Consider the following 18,432-nt stretch of genomic DNA (forward strand, 5'->3'; position numbering starts at 1 on the left):
CCACCGACAGCACCCACCCACATACCTGACCTCCTGGGTTTCTTACTGGAGCCTAGCCAGCCCTCCTAAATCCTTATCCTGGCAGAATGCGCACATGTATCTTAATGTCTACTCTTAAAACGTTTTCCCATACCTGGACTTCGGTCCCCGAGGGCGTTCCAACCACAAAGCGCATTGAGGCCATACAAATAGGAAAATGGCACTATTTAAAAGACGATTACAATAAAATACAATTTGAGCAGTTTGTGAATCAGAGAAAATGTCCTTTGACCCTTGGAGTCAATTTTAGAGTGTGAGGGCCAGCATAGGATTACGGGCCCAGGACATACTTTTTATTTGGACATCTTGACAATGGACAGACCAATAAGTTTTGATTGAGTTAGGGAAACCCCTATTAGAGTAGGGCTAGTGAGGCATTTCCCAACCCCTTTTGTTTCACTAAAAGGTTATAACCAAAAACCGTAGGTTCTCTGTGTCTGTGTCCCATTCCTGGCTCTTCACACATCAGTCTGGTCCCACCCAGCCACGTGGTAATTCCAGCACCGAAATGCTAGGCAATTCCCCTCTGAACAAAATTACCAACATCAACAGCAGACATGTGTTTGAGCCTTGTTGGGCCTCATCTGAGAGGTGGAAGTGTTAGGCAAGAATTAATGTAGTAACCCTTTGGGAGACTACACAACACTTGTCCTCTTGGTTTTAGGTAACCCACCTATTGGTATAGGCCTGTACTACACAGGTTAGTAGTGTGACTGAGCAGCCAGGCTTATCGTAAGAGTTGTAAATGTGAGCTGTAGAGCTGTAGCAATGAAATTCACAAATACAAGTATCCAAGTAACACTTATACTCAAGGTTTCTGTGATAAACAATCATTTATTCATTTAACAGCAGTTTTTAAATAAGCATTATTTAAAAAGGGAAATATATGTAACAATCTAAAATACTTTCAAATACTTCTCCAGAATCAACACAAAGCTAGTAGATACTCTGTTGAGATGCTTCTTACACACTTCCTACACCATGAGGTGACTTCACTAACTAGGACAGTAATGGCACCTATATATCACTATTACACTTTGTAAATTCTGAGGTTTGAAGAAAGGAATGGTTATGGGAAGGAAAAACGTTACACAGAGCATGTGAGCACTTAAATCTTCCAATGAAGTCTAGATAAAAACCTTTCCTAGGAATAATAGTTAACAACCAAGTCATCACTTATGAGGGACAGTAAGTATCAAAATCAAATGGACTACAAGGGTCTGCAGGGAGCCAGGACAGCCACAGTCAATTGGAGCACACTCTATGGAGCTGAGGCACTTCTTAGATGACAAAGTAAGAGTGTTTTGTTGAAGAAAAATCCCTGTAGGGTCACAAGCTGTTACACTTGTGAAGGGTAGAGCTGAGATCAACTCTAGAAACATAGTTATTGCAAGTCTCATCTGAGAAGAGCAAAGCTAAAGACACTGAGGTAAGTACCCCAGGTCAGAACAGTACCTTTGGTTAAAAGAAGAGGGTCCAGCTGGCTTCTGTCTGGTTGCAGCGATGCAGATCCTGTATTCCTGGCCCTCAGTCATGGGGACAAGAGGGAGGACGTTTGGAGGACTCCTGTAGCAACAATTCGGAGGTGGGCGGAAGCTGCGGGCTCTTTTCAGGTCAGAGGCACTTTGCAGTTTCAGCGCACGGTAAACAGCACCACTGTGAATCTTGGATACTGGTTGGGCTTCCTTCACTCCTTGGGTCCTGCACTCTGGTGAGGGACTCGAGCTCTGGTTGTCCTGCTTCTGGAGGGTCCTGGGGAGACTCCTGGAGCTTCTTGCCGGATCACAGGCATTGCACTCGCCTATGGATTTCTCAACCCCTGGCACTCAGTTTCTGCAGCAGCAAAGAAGTACAGCCAGTTGGGGAAGGTGGTCCAGTGGAGTTCATCTCAGGGTTAGTTGGTCCCACTAACCCACGGGAAGAAGTCCCTTCCGGAGCTTCTCTTGTCAATTAGAAAAAGGAGTTTCAGCACAGCATCAGGGCTTCACCGGGCAATTCAAAGGTCCAGGAGGATGCAGCCAGCTTCGTTCACGGTTTCTTCATCGGGTTGTTCTTCCCAGTGGTCGACTCTGTCTACAGTCCCAAAACCCTTGCCTTTTAAGCAGGTTTCTCCCATTATTGCACAGCCTAGCTGTCACTCAAACAGCAGGGTGGCTGTCCTTTAAGGACAGCCAGCCAGCCAATCAGGACTGGGTGCATTCAGGCATTCCTAAAGGCAAAAGACAGGGGAAATTCGGGAACCTCCCTCACTCCCTGCCCTTCCAGACACACTGGAGCCAGAGGCGGGTTTCAGTACTGAAGCCCGCCAAAGGCAAAATGAACAACGGGCTAAAACCTGGCTTGACGCACAGAGTAAAACCCAAGAAAGACATCACAACTAGAAAATGGCGAAAAAAGAATACCGGGGACATTTTGACAAAATGGTCACCCATGGGTGTTATACGGCAGCTGAGGATTCAGACTGTGGTAGAAATGCACAATGGTAGGAAAATTAAACCAAAGCCACCAGCCATTTAAAGTAGTGAGGGTAACATACAAAATGGTACATTTGCTACCAGTAGGTAGGATAAGGGGCTACTAAGTAACCCCCCAGCACTCTACCTAAGATTGTGTGTGCTGGACCTACAAAGAGAAAAGGGTAAGTAAAGTCAATTTCACTTTACTATTCTTGGGAACAGTAGTTCACACAAGAAAAGGTAACCCTTATGAGATTTCTCTGTGACACTGCACTGTGTCACCATATAAAAAGTAGATGCCTATGGAGTTTGTCAGTCTCCAAAAACAAAGCAAACACATAATTCAACTCAGGTCCAAACACATGACAGTGAGAAAAAGGTCCCACTCACTCCATGGTTAAAATGAAAAAGTCCTAAAGTCCAGCAAAAGAGCTGGGGGTATCTGAGGTGGGAGGAATTTAGCACTAAGATGAAAATTCTCCCTCACAGGAAGCTGTGCCTCTCTAAGTAAAGTGAGAAAGGGGCCCACGTCTGCATTACTGTGGGTAACATAGGGTAAACTACCAGAGTCCCTAAACATTTAAAAAAGGTCTGGGAGCCCCTATACTGGGAACCAGCATGGCCAAATAACCTGCTCTATGGGGAGTTACCCACTGTGGCGGGTCTACAAACATGTGTCTGGGGTTGCTAATGTTACTCTTGTTCAGAGGAGAATTGCCTGGTGTTTCGGTGCTGGACTGCCCTTGTGGGTGGGACCAGACTGATATGCAAATGGATATTTCTCCTCTCTATAGGGTCAGTGAGCTAAACATGGCTGTAGACCCTCCTGAGCTGAATAACTTCCATACCGCAGGTTATTTGAACCATGTGCGTTCTCAGTAGATGGGCTCCCACTCTCTTGTTAAATCTTCATTGAGCGCGACTGCCATTTTTTAAGACTCTCGTTTTGAGGAACCAAGCTTTAGACCTGCACAATACTGATGCTAGCTTCCTAGTCCTAACTGGCTCTGTCTGTAGCATTTTCCTTCCTACAGTAGGTGTTTCTATCACGAAAGTATATGTCCTCAAGTTCATAAACCTTAGAGAGAAGAAAGGCTGAGTCGGCCTGGGCAGAATTTGGTTCTGTAGTCTGAATTGTGAATATGGATCTGTGGCTATCTTCTGTGCACGACGGGCTATCTTCTGTGCACGACGGGCTATCTTCTGTGCACGACGGGCTATCTTCTGTGCAAGACGGGCTATCTTCTGTGCACGACGGGCTATCTTCTGTGCAAGACGGGCTATCTTCTGTGCACGACGGGCTATCTTCTGTGCAAGACGGGCTATCTTCTGTGCAAGACGGGCTATCTTCTGTGCACGACGGGCTATCTTCTGTGCAAGACGGGCTATCTTCTGTGCAAGACGGGCTATCTTCTGTGCAAGACGGGCTATCTTCTGTGCAAGAAGGGCTATCTTCTGTGCAAGACGTGCTATCTTCTGTGCACGAAGGGCTATCTTCTGTGCACGACGGGCTATCTTCTGTGCAAGACGGGCTATCTTCTGTGCAAGACGGGCTATCTTCTGTGCACGACGGGCTATCTTCTGTGCAAGACGGGCTATCTTCTGTGCAAGACGGGCTATCTTCTGTGCAAGACGGGCTATCTTCTGTGCAAGACGGGCTATCTTCTGTGCAAGACGTGCTATCTTCTGTGCACGAAGGGCTATCTTCTGTGCACGACGGGCTATCTTCTGTGCAAGACGGGCTATCTTCTGTGCAAGACGGGCTATCTTCTGTGCACGACGGGCTATCTTCTGTGCAAGACGGGCTATCTTCTGTGCACGACGGGCTATCTTCTGTGCAAGACGGGCTATCTTCTGTGCAAGACGTGCTATCTTCTGTGCACGAAGGGCTATCTTCTGTGCACGACGGGCTATCTTCTGTGCAAGACGGGCTATCTTCTGTGCAAGACGGGCTATCTTCTGTGCACGACGGGCTATCTTCTGTGCAAGACGGGCTATCTTCTGTGCAAGACGGGCTATCTTCTGTGCACGACGGGCTATCTTCTGTGCAAGACGGGCTATCTTCTGTGCAAGACGGGCTATCTTCTGTGCAAGACGGGCTATCTTCTGTGCACGACGGGCTATCTTCTGTGCAAGACGGGCTATCTTCTGTGCACGACGGGCTATCTTCTGTGCAAGACGGGCTATCTTCTGTGCAAGACGGGCTATCTTCTGTGCAAGACGGGCACTCTAAGTCACTACGTCTTTCAAATGTTGTTATTGCACGTGATGAACATATTCCCCACAGAAAAGTGAAAGTGCTGTACTCCTTGGCATACAGTATGTGATAGAGAGAAAGCATAACACATTACAGAATAAATTGATCTGCTTGGAAAGTACTTGGTGACAAGAGGCAGCCAGCAGGCTCGGGGCAGAGAGCTTGCCAGTTTATTATACAATATCATGATTTATTTGGTAACAAATATGGGGCACTCACTTCTTTGTAACAGGCAGCCATGTGCTGCCCCCAGCCCCCCAAGGTGGGGGTCCCTAGGCACGTGCCCCTTTTGCCCTCACACAAAGCGGTGCTGTCCCATGCTGAGGCTAGAACTCTATGTTGTTGGCCCACCTTGCTAAGAAATGCAGCAAACACTGCAAGGCTTGCACAAAGGCGCAGATCACACCAGGCAGTGCTTCACCCGCCAAGCTATCTTCTCAATCATTTTTCCACTCACTTATACGTAATGTGCATTAAAACCAGTAGCAAGTGATTGATATTAAATATATCATAAGTGACAACGATACAAAAGTTACTTTTATTAAGTGCACAAAATGTAATTGCTTACAGGGTATACGGAAGACATGAATTAATTGGCTGATCAGATAGGGCTTTAATTATGACCACTATAAAAGCATAATCTAAAGAAGAGCAAACAAATGTTCACTTAAATCGGCTACTAAATTATGCCACAATGGCAGACTTAGCAGGACCTGTTTTGCGTGCAATGTTTTGTGACGATAGCTCAGCACACAATTTGTATCCGGCTTCACTGCCATGGCTCTGCATTAAAAATACATATTTTCCTAAATTAGCTTGGCAACCCACTCTTTCATTCTTTTTGTGAGGTCAATTCATAACACAATCCACTGCTACTTTGCTTACCCCATTGCATTAGCACCCGTTTGTGCCAGCTCCCTCCCCACATTTTCATTGTGGGCCAAGACTGCTAAGCATCTCTGTGCTTCCATCCAACTGATACAGAAATGCAACATTTGCAACGGCATTGGAGACACTTGTTGCAGAATATCTCTAAATCCCAGTATGGCAAAATTCTATAAGGCCCTTCAAATATCTAATCAGCCCCTTTCTTTACATGCACTGTAGTCCGCGATTCAGGTTCCATCCATGTCTTCCTCCTCTTCTGTTCCTCGCCCAGTATATGGTAGTGTCTGTTTGTGTCCCGTGCACGTTTGTTCACAGTAATGTACGGAAGAGATTGCCACTTCTCTATCTCTATCAGTATCTGTTTGGACTGATCACAACTTCAAGAAATCCAGAGCTGATTACTGCTTGGCTGAGACCAATTAGTTCTTCGCTACCCTTTCTTTCGCCTGTAGCATTGATTTTCTTAGCCACTGATTTAGACACATGCCGATTCTTAATTTGTGGGAACCTGTCTATGTTGTTCTATTCTGTTTCCCAGCCAATGCGACGACGGGAAGCAGGATGTGTGAGGCCCCGGGCGGCAAGGCGCCGCTGCGCAGCTCCGGCAGGAGCAGAGAGACGCGCACACGCTGGTATTGGCTTCATGCCCGGAACTGCCCTCGCGTTGGGGGGGGGAGGGGCTTTTATTAATGGCGCCTTACGTCACCGCGTAGTGGGACATAAGGCGTACACAACATTCCTCTTTTTTTCCAACAAAAACATCAACAAGAACATGGTACATTTCAAAAACATGACTCTAGCTGTGAGTTCTACCATTTATAGGGCCTCATCACGACTTCGGCTGTAACCCTTAAATCCGGCAGTAGCGCTATTACCGCCGGATTTAAGGGTCCGCCGAATCAGGGCTTTGGCGGATTTCGCCCCAGCTCTGAGCTAGGGGGAAATCTGCCGAAAATTCACGCTATTACCGCCGGGAAAATCCGCTGGCGGTATTAGCGCGAAGATTCCCCATTGAGCCCAATGGGGAATGGGGCATTCCCGAATGGACTCAGTGGGGAATGGGGAGTTACATTACCACCAAACTCGTGATCCGGCGCTATTAGTGCCGGGGAGCTCGGCGGTAGGGCTAATACCGCCCGCACTAATAGCGTTACCGTTACCGCCCAAGTCGTGATGAGGCCCTAGTCTGTGAGTCTTTCAGGGGGATTGGGGATGGTTCTTAGAGCATAGCGTCCACACCTGGGGGTTTTCCCTGGACTCTGACAGGTTTGCTCACCTTCATTATTCGACTCAGCCTCCTCTGGTGCGCTCGGCAACTCTTTTCTTGCGCCGTCCAGTGTCACTTCACCTTCCTGATGTTGGTGCTCCTCTTTGTTCGCCAGGACTGCGTCTTCAATCGGTTGTTGCTCTCCATCCTCCACAGTTCTCTGGGTACTTTCTTGAACCATGAGGCGTTTCTTGTTACCTACTTGTGTCCCCTCATGGCCATTATCATGGTCCCTCGCCTTTGTGTTATGGTCCACAGGACTGAGTCGTATTGGGTGTACAGCTTCAACTTGGATGTTTTTCTGACAATTATCACCTACTCAGTGTTTAGACTTCTTGGCATGTCTCTTGATACTCATTTGTTCGTTCGCCACCATCCTTCTTCGTTGGGTTTGTGCCTTGTTGTATGTGTCCGCACCCCTGCTCGGGTGGTGTGGGATGGAGGAATTGATGATGGTTCCATACATGATGTCTGCTGGTGCTATTCCCATGGTGCTGTGGGGTGTCACTCTGTAGTTCCTCAGGAACCTGTATAAGTCCACCCTCCAGGGGCTTGAGTTGACACGGGACAGGCGCAGTACTTTATTGAGGGTCCGCATGAACCTTTACACGTCTCTGTTGGCCTAGGGCCATCTCGGCATTATGTGATGGTAGTGAAGGTTAAGGTCGGCGAGGTATTTCTTAAATTCCTCGTCCTGGAACGGTGGCCCGTTGTCACTCCGGATCCGTCATGGAAGGCCTTGAGTGGCACATTTTTTTTCCATGGCCGGTATGACTGCTTCCGCTGTGGTGGAGGCTATGATTTCAACCTCAGGGTACCTGGAATGGTCGTCGATTGCCACTAACAGGTACGTGCCCTCTTGTAATTTTCAGAAATCAACGCTGATTGCGTCCAATCTGGAGGACCCTCTCTCTGCCGCCAGTATCGGTTCGGGATTCGGCGGGGAACCAGTGATTTGGCACTGGAGGCAAGATGAGATGAGCTGATCCACTTTTTCAACGATGCCGGGGAACCATACCCTGTGTTTGATCTGAGCCTTGGTCCTTACCCTTCCCTGGTGACCTTCATGGGCTAGTGGTACGACTCTGTCTTGCATGCTTGCAGGGATGACTATTCGGGTCCCTATCAGTATGAGCCCTTCCTCCATGATTGACAGGTCCTGTCTTATGGCGAACATGCAAGTGAGGAACTCTTTGGTTTCGGCCATGCGGTTGCGAATGTTTCTTAGGAACAATTTCCATTCACCCGAGATGTCTGTGTCTTTTACCAGATCGCAGCAGGGGTCGGCTTGCGTGGCCTCCACGATGTCTTCGATGCCGATGACCCTTGGCTTCATCGTGTGAACCACGTTGCAGATGTGTTCCTCCGTTTCCTCAGCCACGTGTACCTCCCCTGGCATGGCTGCTCTTGGGTGCCGGGATAGAAAATATGCTGGGTCGTGCCCATGTGCGCTGCCCTGGCATGTGACAGCTCCCTCTGGCGCCCAAGTTCCAAGATCTTGGCTAGAGATATGCCTTTTTTCCTTAACACCATTCTCCTTAACTTCTCCGAGTGTATCCCATTGATGATCTGGCGTCAGATTTCTTTTTCCATGTCATCAAATTCATAGGAGATTGCCAATTTCCGTAGTCTGGTGTGGTAACCGTCAAGTGTTTTGTCATCTGACTGGATGGTGGTGTAGAATATGAACGTTTCATAGTCTGGATTCAACTGGGTTAGAAAGTGGGCTGTGAGAGCATCTTTGGTTTGTTGGTAGACGTTGGAGCCATCTGCTATTGCCAGTGAGTTCAATATGCGTAGTACCTCATCCCTGATGTTCAGTAGGAGGTGTGACCTCATTTTGCGAAAGGTGGTAATGTCCTTGCAATCCATGGCCATCTCAAATTTTTGTAACCACAACTGCAATCGAGGACCATCTGAAGAGGGGTCGGTATATGGGTCGAACGGGTTGAGTGACATCGCCGTTCCTCCTTGCGAGCGCATGTGTGGCATGGATGGAGACAAGTTGGCAGCCTTTCTAGAGGGAGTGCTTGGTCTGGGGTGGAGATGCCTGTAGCCATCTTGCGTGGATCAGGTGCCTGTACATGCGCACGTGTGATGGTACCCCCTTACCTTAGTAGGCGGCGTGCAACCTTGATTGTCTCCCCCGTCGTGAGTCTGGATGTGGGACACGTGGCTTCAGTGTGTCTCCTTATGGTGTGCTGGTGGGCCTCAGGAAACCTGCGAGTTTGCAGTGGGCCTCCAGTTGTCCATGGAGGTTTCAGTTGCCAGCTGTATTGTCACGTGGGCCCAAGTATGGGGCTTTTATTTTTCTCAGTGGCGGAAGGGCTCCCCACTGTGGTTCAAAACATTTTGCCTGTGCAACAGGCTTTATTCACTGGGCGTTGCGTGCAACGTTCGAATCAGTTACCTCATCGCCAGTGTTCTATTCTGCTCCCCGGCCGATGCGTCGGCGGGAAGCAGGATGTGTGAGGCCCCGGGTGGCAAGGCCCCGCTACGCAGCTCCGGCTGGAGCACAGAGACGCGCACACGCTGGTATTGGCTTCATGCCCGGAACTGCCCTCGCGTAGTGTGGGTGGGGCTTTTATTAATGGCGCCTTACGTCACCGCGTAGCGGGACGTAAGGCGTACACAACATATGTGATACTTCCGCATATTGAAGGCCCAACACAAAACAACCAATCTTTTTTGCCTGATTTTGTGCGGCCTTCAATTGCAGAAACGACTTATCTTGGGGGGGTGGCGGGTTCAAACCCTCAATCCTCCACGGAGCTGATGACCCCGCCCCCCACCCCCTCCTGCACTTTGCAGGCTATTTTAGATCCCCCAAGACTCCTTTCCTTGCCCAACACATTCCCCTCATTCCCCACCACAGACATGTAAAGAGGCACACATTTATTCGATCCTCCACTCCCTCCCCTTCCCTCCTCAACATACACATGCCCCCTCCTCCCTCACACAGACACACACACCCACACACACACATAGATATATACATACATATATACAGACAGACCAGCAGATACACCCTTAGCTCTGGCACCTGGGACTTCCTTCTTCCGCTTTGCTGCACCCGTCGGTCCCTGCTCACTTTCGAAGCGTCCAGGGGCATGATAGTTTCATTTAGAAAGACAGCTCAGTCTTTCTAAATGGATTTTTATTCCCTTTGGAAAAAATAATTAGAGCTCTTCACTCCACAATGTCTCGCATGACTTTGGCTGCACTCAATTGTCAGTTCAACTACCAAACCTCTAGATTGAAGCAGTTCAATCGTCTTCATAATACCATGCTTTTCCATCACAACAGAGAAACACACCAGTTAACCTTGCTCACCATGGAGCTTACAATGCTCCTCGTGCACAGATCCTGGAAATAAGTGAAATACTTTGCAGTAAATCATGGGTTGTCGCCCTGACCATCACTAGCCAACCACAGCCTTCTTCCTGTTAGTGCATTGTCCTGTGCTGCCTGCTCTTATTGCAGTGCCTCATCTATTACAGGGAAGAAGGATTTCCTCTGGTATTTGAAAGAGGAAGTCTTTGACATGAGCTGTAGCCCAAAGAATTTGCTACATGTCAAACTTTGGTGAACCTCGAACAACTAACAAAAGTGCACATGAACTAAGCAGATTGCCTGCTGAAACATTACCAAAAGAGGTTGGGCAGACCAAGAAAGGGTGCAGTGTGCGTCTTCACAGGTTTTGGAAATGTATCAGTGGTTTGCCACATGCTGTACCGTGAGTTGATGTGCTGCATTTAAAGTTCTTGAAAAAAATCAGCAGGCAGCAGTAGAAAACCATATATTTGGGTTCCCACAACAGGCCCTCATTTGACAATTCAATTTCATGTTCTTCAGACTGGTAGTTATCTCTTTTACACTAGACCTACTGTAGTCGGGATCAAGTTCTTCATTATCTAACATATGTTCATACTCTTTTGAAGCTTCTACAAATGGCATTTCTGGTGCATGAGATGTCATTGGGAATATTGGAAGATTGGTGTCTTCAACACGCAAGTCAAGCTTTGATGTGGTAGAATGGGAAATATATCGATCTGCATTACTTTCTATGACCTCTTTTGGAAATAATATCTGATGAGTAGGCGACATTGAAGGACAGCAATTATCTTTTGTTGGTACCTTTCTTTATTCAAATAGGTATTACAAGAACAGAAAAAATGAACATAACGTCCTACCCGACAGTGCCAATAGCCACATAAACCGATCGCATGAAGCATGACAACCAAGAAAAAACACCATAGTAGTACATAACTCTGCAGTCAAAAACCTTAGAGAAGATCAATGCCATCCCTAGGCCTCTTATCCATGATCATCAGTATGGAAGGGAGCTATGATAGAGGGTTAGATTGATGCTTAGCCTTCTTCGTCAAGTACCACCGCAGGTGACACCAAATGTCTCTGGGTTTGGGGGATGGGTGAGTCAGTTTGCAGTAAAGTTCTTCATGTTCATTGGCACTGAGCTCATACATCCACTGGTTTAGCGAGGGAGCATTTTTGTCCATCCATCTGGCAGCGAGACCACTGTCCATGTTGAACTTGGACAACAAAATACTTGCTAAATGGTTCTCACGTAGAATACTCCCTTTACTCCCTGAAATGGTCATAGATGACCAATCTGGCTTTGTACCTTGGCGATCTACATCACAGAATTTAAGGACGTTATTGAGTATCATTGCACTGATTGACACAGATATTCCAGCTTGTGCTGCCTTCCTAAATGCAAAAAAGGCATTTGACTCTTTGGAGTGGACGTTCATGTTGGAATGACTTGCCAGAATGGGCGTTGGCTCCTATTATATCTCGTTGATATCCGTGCAATACTCTAATCGCACCGCCCGTCTATACACTAATGGGGTCAACTCAGAGCAGTTTTCGCTCTCCAGGGGTACATACCAGGGCTGCTCCATTTCACCTATACTTTTTGCTCTATTGATTGAACGACAGGTGGCGATCCACGGTCCTACTTAGAATCCCTGCTGACCACAGCCACATGTCTAACCTCCAGTAAGAGAGATGCACTGAAATGAAAAATGAACCCTCCATCACTAAGATGTTGTCTGCGCCAGATGTCTATTAAGGAAAGTCGGTGCACCTCTCCCGGATAATATGGACAGGATTGTGGTTTCCCCTGCCTTGAGAGGAGGATCTGTCAATTTATCATTCAGGGTGGTATTGTAGTGCCCACCTATCAGTATGTCATCACCGATGTGTTTTCTGAAAAAACGTGGGGTTGTCTATGTTTGGCACATAAATATTTAGGATGCCTGTGTCCAATCCCCCTAGACAGCCTGCCACTACAGCATATGGCCTTCACTGTCAGATTCAACCGTAGCAAGTTAAAATGCACGTTATCAAAGTAAATACACCTCTAGAGTAGGTAGAGTAGCTAGCATGCCAACTGCGCACCTCCCATTGTCTCATCACAGTCGCATGAGGGCATCTAGTAAGATGTGTTCCTTTTAGTAATGTAACATCAATTTTATGTCGCTGCAGGTAGGCAAACACTTTGCGAGTTTTAATTGGGTTATTCAACCCTCGTACGTTCCATGTTACAAATCTGCAGTCTTGCAGCTCACTAGTGGTGTAAATATATTTTAAAAAAATAGTACAATCATGTTGCCATCGCAACATAGCAGGATAAAACAAGCTAGATGTGCTATTGATAGTGAAAATCGGCAAGGCACATAATGCAATCATCAATGGCTTTTTTGATTATTAACCCTAAAACTTCCACCCTCGCCAGTGACCCCAAACATACCAGTGGCGAACCCAATACTGAACCATAACAATATAAACACCATGGCAATAATAGAAAGCAACTGCTGCCACTAGGCTATTGGGGATGGCTCAAGCAGTCTGCACTGTGAAGCAAACACCTGGGCAGCCACCAAAAGAACATATGTGACTGAACAGTAACATAGCCTCGACCACAGGCATAGGAGCTCAGCAATGAGGGCCAATCGAGGATGTGCAGAAATCCCTTGCATCGGTTGTGCTGGTGAATAAGAGACTTATTGTTGTAGATTGTCTTAAGTTTCACTGGGAACAGACCAGAATGGCATAGGGAACTTGTTTTTCTTGTAGGAACTTGTGGACCTCATTGAAAGTCATCCCAGTAGAATGCACTGACGGGAAATATCTGGATATTAGCTGAATGGAATTGTAGATGGCCCATCTCCCTGGCAGCTTTAAGAATTAGGTCTCTGTTGCAGAAATGAAATATTTTGGCGACAATCAGATGGGATGGGCGGCCGAGAGTCAGTCATGGTCCAAGCAAGCTATTAGCCCGCTCCACTTGGACATGCATAGAGAATACTATATTACCAAGAATCGTTGGGAAATGTTTCTCCAGTAAGAGTTCCAGTGGGCAAATTGGCTTCATTTCCAGGGGGCCAAGAATGCAGATATTATTGCGTCCCAAGCAGTTTTCAATGTCGTCATTCTTAGCTTGCATGGTTTTAAATTCAGCTTTCAGTGTTGCCACTTCAAACACTGACTGCAGAACAATGCAGTTCCCACATTGTGTATGGAGTCTTCAGATTTGGATATTCTCTGTTCCGTTTCCGACACTTGTGCGCATAACTTTTCAATTCTAGCATTGTATGAGTCCACTTTCATGGTAAGTGTGTCCGTTTTAATCGCCAACAGAGCCAACACCTTCTTGGAGCCTATGCAAAGCGATTGCAATCGGGTCTGTGCTAACAGCCTCCACAGCATCACCTACTGAAGCGTTTTCCAATGGATCCACATGTGTGGAGTCATCTGTGGTCTTCCTGGCATATCCAGTTTAACTTGCTTTTTGGAGGATGTGGGCTTCCAAGCCATGTTGAGCGCAAGTTCCACAATGTGGTTTATCAGCCATACGCTAACTAGATTGATTCCCAAATTGACAGTGTACTTCCTCTGGGAACCCACACTCTGTCGATTACCTCGAGGAGCCTAGGCGAGGTGGCATGTAACCTACCTCCCTCTTTGCCTTTGTCAGTCTGCTAATTGGAGGTGCCACATCAAGGAGTAAAAACGATGGGGTCCTCCGCTTGGTGTCCTGAGAGCACTCAGATAACCACCCCTGTGAGCAACCAGGACCTTGGCGGCGGCTGCCGCGTTTTGATGTAACAATCCGATTGAGAATCGTCAACAGAGGTGATGACAAAGCCTCCATATGTGCCATTCAAATGATGCAGTTTGGGAATGCTCTGAGACACGACCTCTCATGCGGTCACCTATGCACTGCACTTACCCTTGCGGGTAGAAGGATAAGTGCTTCACAGCAAGTTTGAGGGAGTCCTATACGTGGTTATCAACATGGGGCAAGCCTGCAGTATTCGGTTGGGTCCCCCACTGAGTAGTTAATCTCACTAGTGATAGGAGTGGGAGAGTGAATCTTGTGGTCCTCTTCGCAAAGGGCTATTTGCCAGTGCAGGAGTGGATTTCATGCCCCACGTAGCCTCTGTGGCTGGTGTTAGGAAAGATTGCCATTTATGGGTCATTTTCCCCCAGTTGTGAGCCCCCACAACTCTTTGCTTTTGTCTGACCATCCTAGCCTGATGTTTACCAGTGGAGCCCAGCCTTCTGCTGTACTCCGCTGGGCTTTTGCTCATATTGTTAAGGGGAAACTGACATGCCCTTCAGACTGTCAGTACTGGGAGACTTTGTTTCCCTTAGTCTATCAATTTGTTGCTATTTCTTAGCAATATTTTATCAGTGCACAATGTACCTTCCAGTACAGTGTGCTGGTGTCTCTTTTTCATTTTAAGGCCCTAGACACCCTCGAAGGATTGTTGGTGCATGTACAAGTGTGCCCAGGTCAGAGGTGGTGGCAGCACTTACTTTAAAAGCATTTTTGACTCTTTCCGATGGTCCAAATAACATTTACCTCGTTTGGTCCAGGACAGCGGCCAGTGCCTAAAATGGGCATGCCACGCGGTCATTTGTTCTGTCCTTCGACCAATTTTGTTCCAGACCCGGGAATTTCCTTATTTGGTCATGCAGACCTCTGCACAAACCAAAGCTTTTGCTGGCTTCTGCATGCCTTGTATGTGTGCGCCCAGGATGTGGGCTGGAGCTGTCTCGTTCCAATACACATCCTGGGTGCCAGGATATCTGGTGTGCTGGTATGACTGGGACCGCCGTGGTCCGTGATTGGTCCACGTATGGGATGGCTCAATGTGAGCAGGTCTCCTATTGATTTCTCTTCGTTTTGCCGCAAAGGAGATTTTAGATAAGAGAGGCCACCCTACACCCATTCCAGGTCAATCTTCTAAGTTCACACCGAACTTAGTAAAGGAGCCAAGTATCCTGAACCGAAGAAGCAGATCTGTGGAACCCCTGGTGACTCACTGGAAGGTTTGGTACACTGACCCCGCTGTTGTCCAGTCAGAGCCCTGTTTCTCTTCGATCACAGAAGGCCTGCACTTCGACCTGTTGGGGTAGTGGGACTAACTACTCTCGGCACCTCCTGCTTAACCTGCATCCTGCACGTACAGTGAACTGACCAGCTCGTACATGACCTTCACTCTGGAACCACCGCTGTCTTGAGTTTCGACTTGAGCCTTTGGGGACTGTAAGCTCTTGATAGCAGGCACTCTCTCACTGAGTTTCGTACACCTATCATTCCTAGGTCTGGAATTAGGAGAGTCTGCCTGAACCTGAGCATACACGGTTCCTGTGTCGCCCCGATGTGGTGACGAACTTCGTGGGTGCCTTGCTGCTGTGCCCTAAGACGAGCTTCAGTGTAACTGGCCTGATCCCTTCACCAGAAGCGGAGAAATCACCATTTTCCCACCACGGACTCAGGTCACGGAACGCAGCCCCTGAAAGCCTGAGAGAAGCGCAACTACAGGATTCGAAACCTGCGAACAAATTGGACTTAACTGGTGAAGTTTGGTCCGGAGTGCGCCAAGCGTCGGTGAGTAGTTACATCACTTACCGGTGGCCCCTGAAGCATCCATAGACTTTTATGCACGAGTGTCCCCTGAGGGCCATTCTCCTTTGGGTAGCCTGTGCTACCATCCTATTCCCGATTCATGGAAATCACTCTACCCTCTTGTGGAGAGCCTCCTTGAATAGTGGAACTTTATTCTTCATCGCCTTACCCCCCTTCCTGCGACACTATAGCCCTTGAATAGACTCCTTGCGTACTTTAAAACTCGAACGAGTGCTGCTGCACAGAACGTACTTTTGAGAACACGGCTCCACACTTCTTAGGGATTGGACTACCTATTAGTGAGGGATTGAGTTGTTGATGGACTGCCTAAAGTATATTTACACTGGTTGACCCCTTTCTGTTTCAGGTTGTGGATCTCTACTCGTAGAATATTCCTTTAGGCCACGAGTTACTGTATATATGTTTCATGGTATAGTGTTGTGTTGGTTTTGTTAATATTGTTCTCACTTGTTGTTTGATTTAAAAGGCCTTTAATACATGTATATGTATGAGTGAGAGTAATTTGTGGTGGTGTTTGTTGTGTGCGCTCATTTTGAACTTTCGATCACTTTCACCCCTCCTGAGACCTAGTCTTCACCGCTGAGTTCAGAAATCCATCTTAACAGCTGATCCCTCATTTCATTCCCAGAGACCGCTCCATTATGCAACCCGGTAGACCGCCACTGATGTTACAGTGGCAGACATCACATCCAGCAATCTGCTTTTGTATCAGAGCACCAGAGGCAGTTTCAGAGTCCCTAAGTACTCACTCCAGATGATGACGTCCGGGTAATTTCGATGTCACTGCTACAGCTGTTGCTCATGTCTCATGCCCCCCTGTCCCCAATGGTCGGTCACAACTCCTCGATTGCGCAGCATAGCTCCCTAGCATAGTTTCCATACTTCATACGGATATTCCTATCTTCCACCTCCGTCAGCTTTACTCAGGAATTGATATTCTGGTCAGGCAGTGCCTGTGGAAGTTGATTTGTGAGGATGTCGGATGCAAGTTGCGGTGCGCTATCTTTGCCGTCGCGCAACAGCGCTCCCTCAGCAATGATCTTAGGGAACCTTCCCTGGCTCTGCAATGGTGTTTAATGCAAAGTCTGACCAGCCACTGCATGTAGGCATCTTTCATGAATGCATTTGGTGAGTGTTTTTATTGTTGCATGATCAAATCAGCCCATTCCATATTTGTGGTGTGGTCTGTGTTTTTCAGTCTTTTTTCTGGGCTTCTCTGGAAAAATAGCAAAACAAAAATGTAAATCAAGGTGTGGTGACTTGAACACTAAAACCATATGTCCAAATAAAAACACTTTTAAAACATATAGAGTATTCAGAATTTTTAAATATTCCTAACAAGTTATTTGATAGTGTAGGCACTGCAACTTGAACATAATGACCATAACAAGTCATAGGGCTTCATTCCGAGTACGGCGCTAACCAATGGCGCTATTAACGCCTTGGTTGACGCCGTACCCGGACCGGCAGCGCCTTGGTGGATGGCGGAATCACCGCCCCATTCCAAGGTTGGCGGGGCGGTGATTCCCCATTCACCAAGGCTCTTCCCCATTCCCAAATGTGCCCCCATAGGGCTCAATGGGAATGGGGAAGATGCAAATAATGGTGACCGTTCATTACGGTCACCGTTATTGGCTTGCAGGCCCCTTTTCGCCCTCGACTTTAACACCTGCTCAAAGCAGGCGTTAAGGGCGAGGGCGCAGAGGGAACTCGGAGTATGGCGGTAAGGGAATACCGCCACCGGTCTCGTTACCGGTGGCCGCTATCCCTTACCGCCATACTCGGAATGAGGCCCATAGTAATGGTTCAATTGCAGTCTATTGGTACTCGGGCACTTGGTGAGCTGGTGCAAGTGGATCTAGATCATGTGACCTAAACCCCACCCACCTGTCAATCACTGCTAATCTTTTGGTACCTTCTTTTTTGGCGCCCCTTTACTTTCCTATTTAAGCAGCCTTCCAGCCTCTTTTCCTTTGCAGTTGATGAACTGGTGCAAGTGGATCTAGGTCATGTGACCTAACACCCACCCACCTGTCAATCACTTCTAATCTTTTGGTGCCTTCTTGTTTTGCCACCTGTAATGGGTCAAGAGTAAGGCTCGGACACAGAAATCAGATTCAATCTGCCTTATGGCTTTTATTTTCAAAACAATAAGAGGGTTGGGGAAAATCCTATCTGTCCCTAATCCTGCGAGGGGTCTTCCGGCCTCAACAAAACTAAGACTAAGGATGTTAAACAAACTTGCGTCCTTCGTCCTGTGCCCAAACCCTAAGCTTACCCTTAAACTCTAAACTCAATATAATGTGTACAAGGGGATTTCAACAAGCCATACTCTCATGGCGTTGCTTCAAAGTTCCAAAATATAAAGGGTTCAAAATGTGCAAAAAGAAAAGGAATTATAAAGTTCTTCTAGATAAAGGGGCCATCTCTTCCCCTATGTTTCTTCTGGTTGTTTAATGCCTGTCCAGCGTCTCCAGATAAAGATTGAACAATTCTCTACTTCTTTTAACAGGAGGTGGGGGTTCCTCTTGTCCTTCCCTGCTTCCCTTCCAAGACTTCA

At 47.4% G+C, this 18,432-nt stretch overlaps 1 protein-coding gene across 1 annotated transcript; it reads right to left on the reverse strand.

Annotated features, from left to right (window-relative positions):
• Nucleotides 1-3,492: 3,492 nt before the first annotated feature.
• On the reverse strand, nt 3,493-4,836 carry LOC138579823 (uncharacterized). Its single transcript, XM_069650050.1, has one exon. The coding sequence runs from the start codon at nt 4,834-4,836 to the stop codon at nt 3,493-3,495; it is 1,344 nt and encodes a 447-aa protein (XP_069506151.1).
• Between the last annotated feature and the right edge of the window lie 13,596 nt (nt 4,837-18,432).

This window comes from Ambystoma mexicanum, chromosome 3p, assembly GCF_040938575.1.
Source record: "Ambystoma mexicanum isolate Mex_15411 chromosome 3p, UKY_AmexF1_1, whole genome shotgun sequence".
In the NCBI taxonomy this organism is placed as follows: domain Eukaryota; kingdom Metazoa; phylum Chordata; class Amphibia; order Caudata; family Ambystomatidae; genus Ambystoma; species Ambystoma mexicanum.

What these genes read in the sequence shown, in the direction of transcription:
- LOC138579823 (XM_069650050.1), bottom strand. Translation starts at nt 4,836, where the DNA reads ATGCTTTCTCTCTATCACATACTGTATGCCAAGGAGTACAGCACTTTC.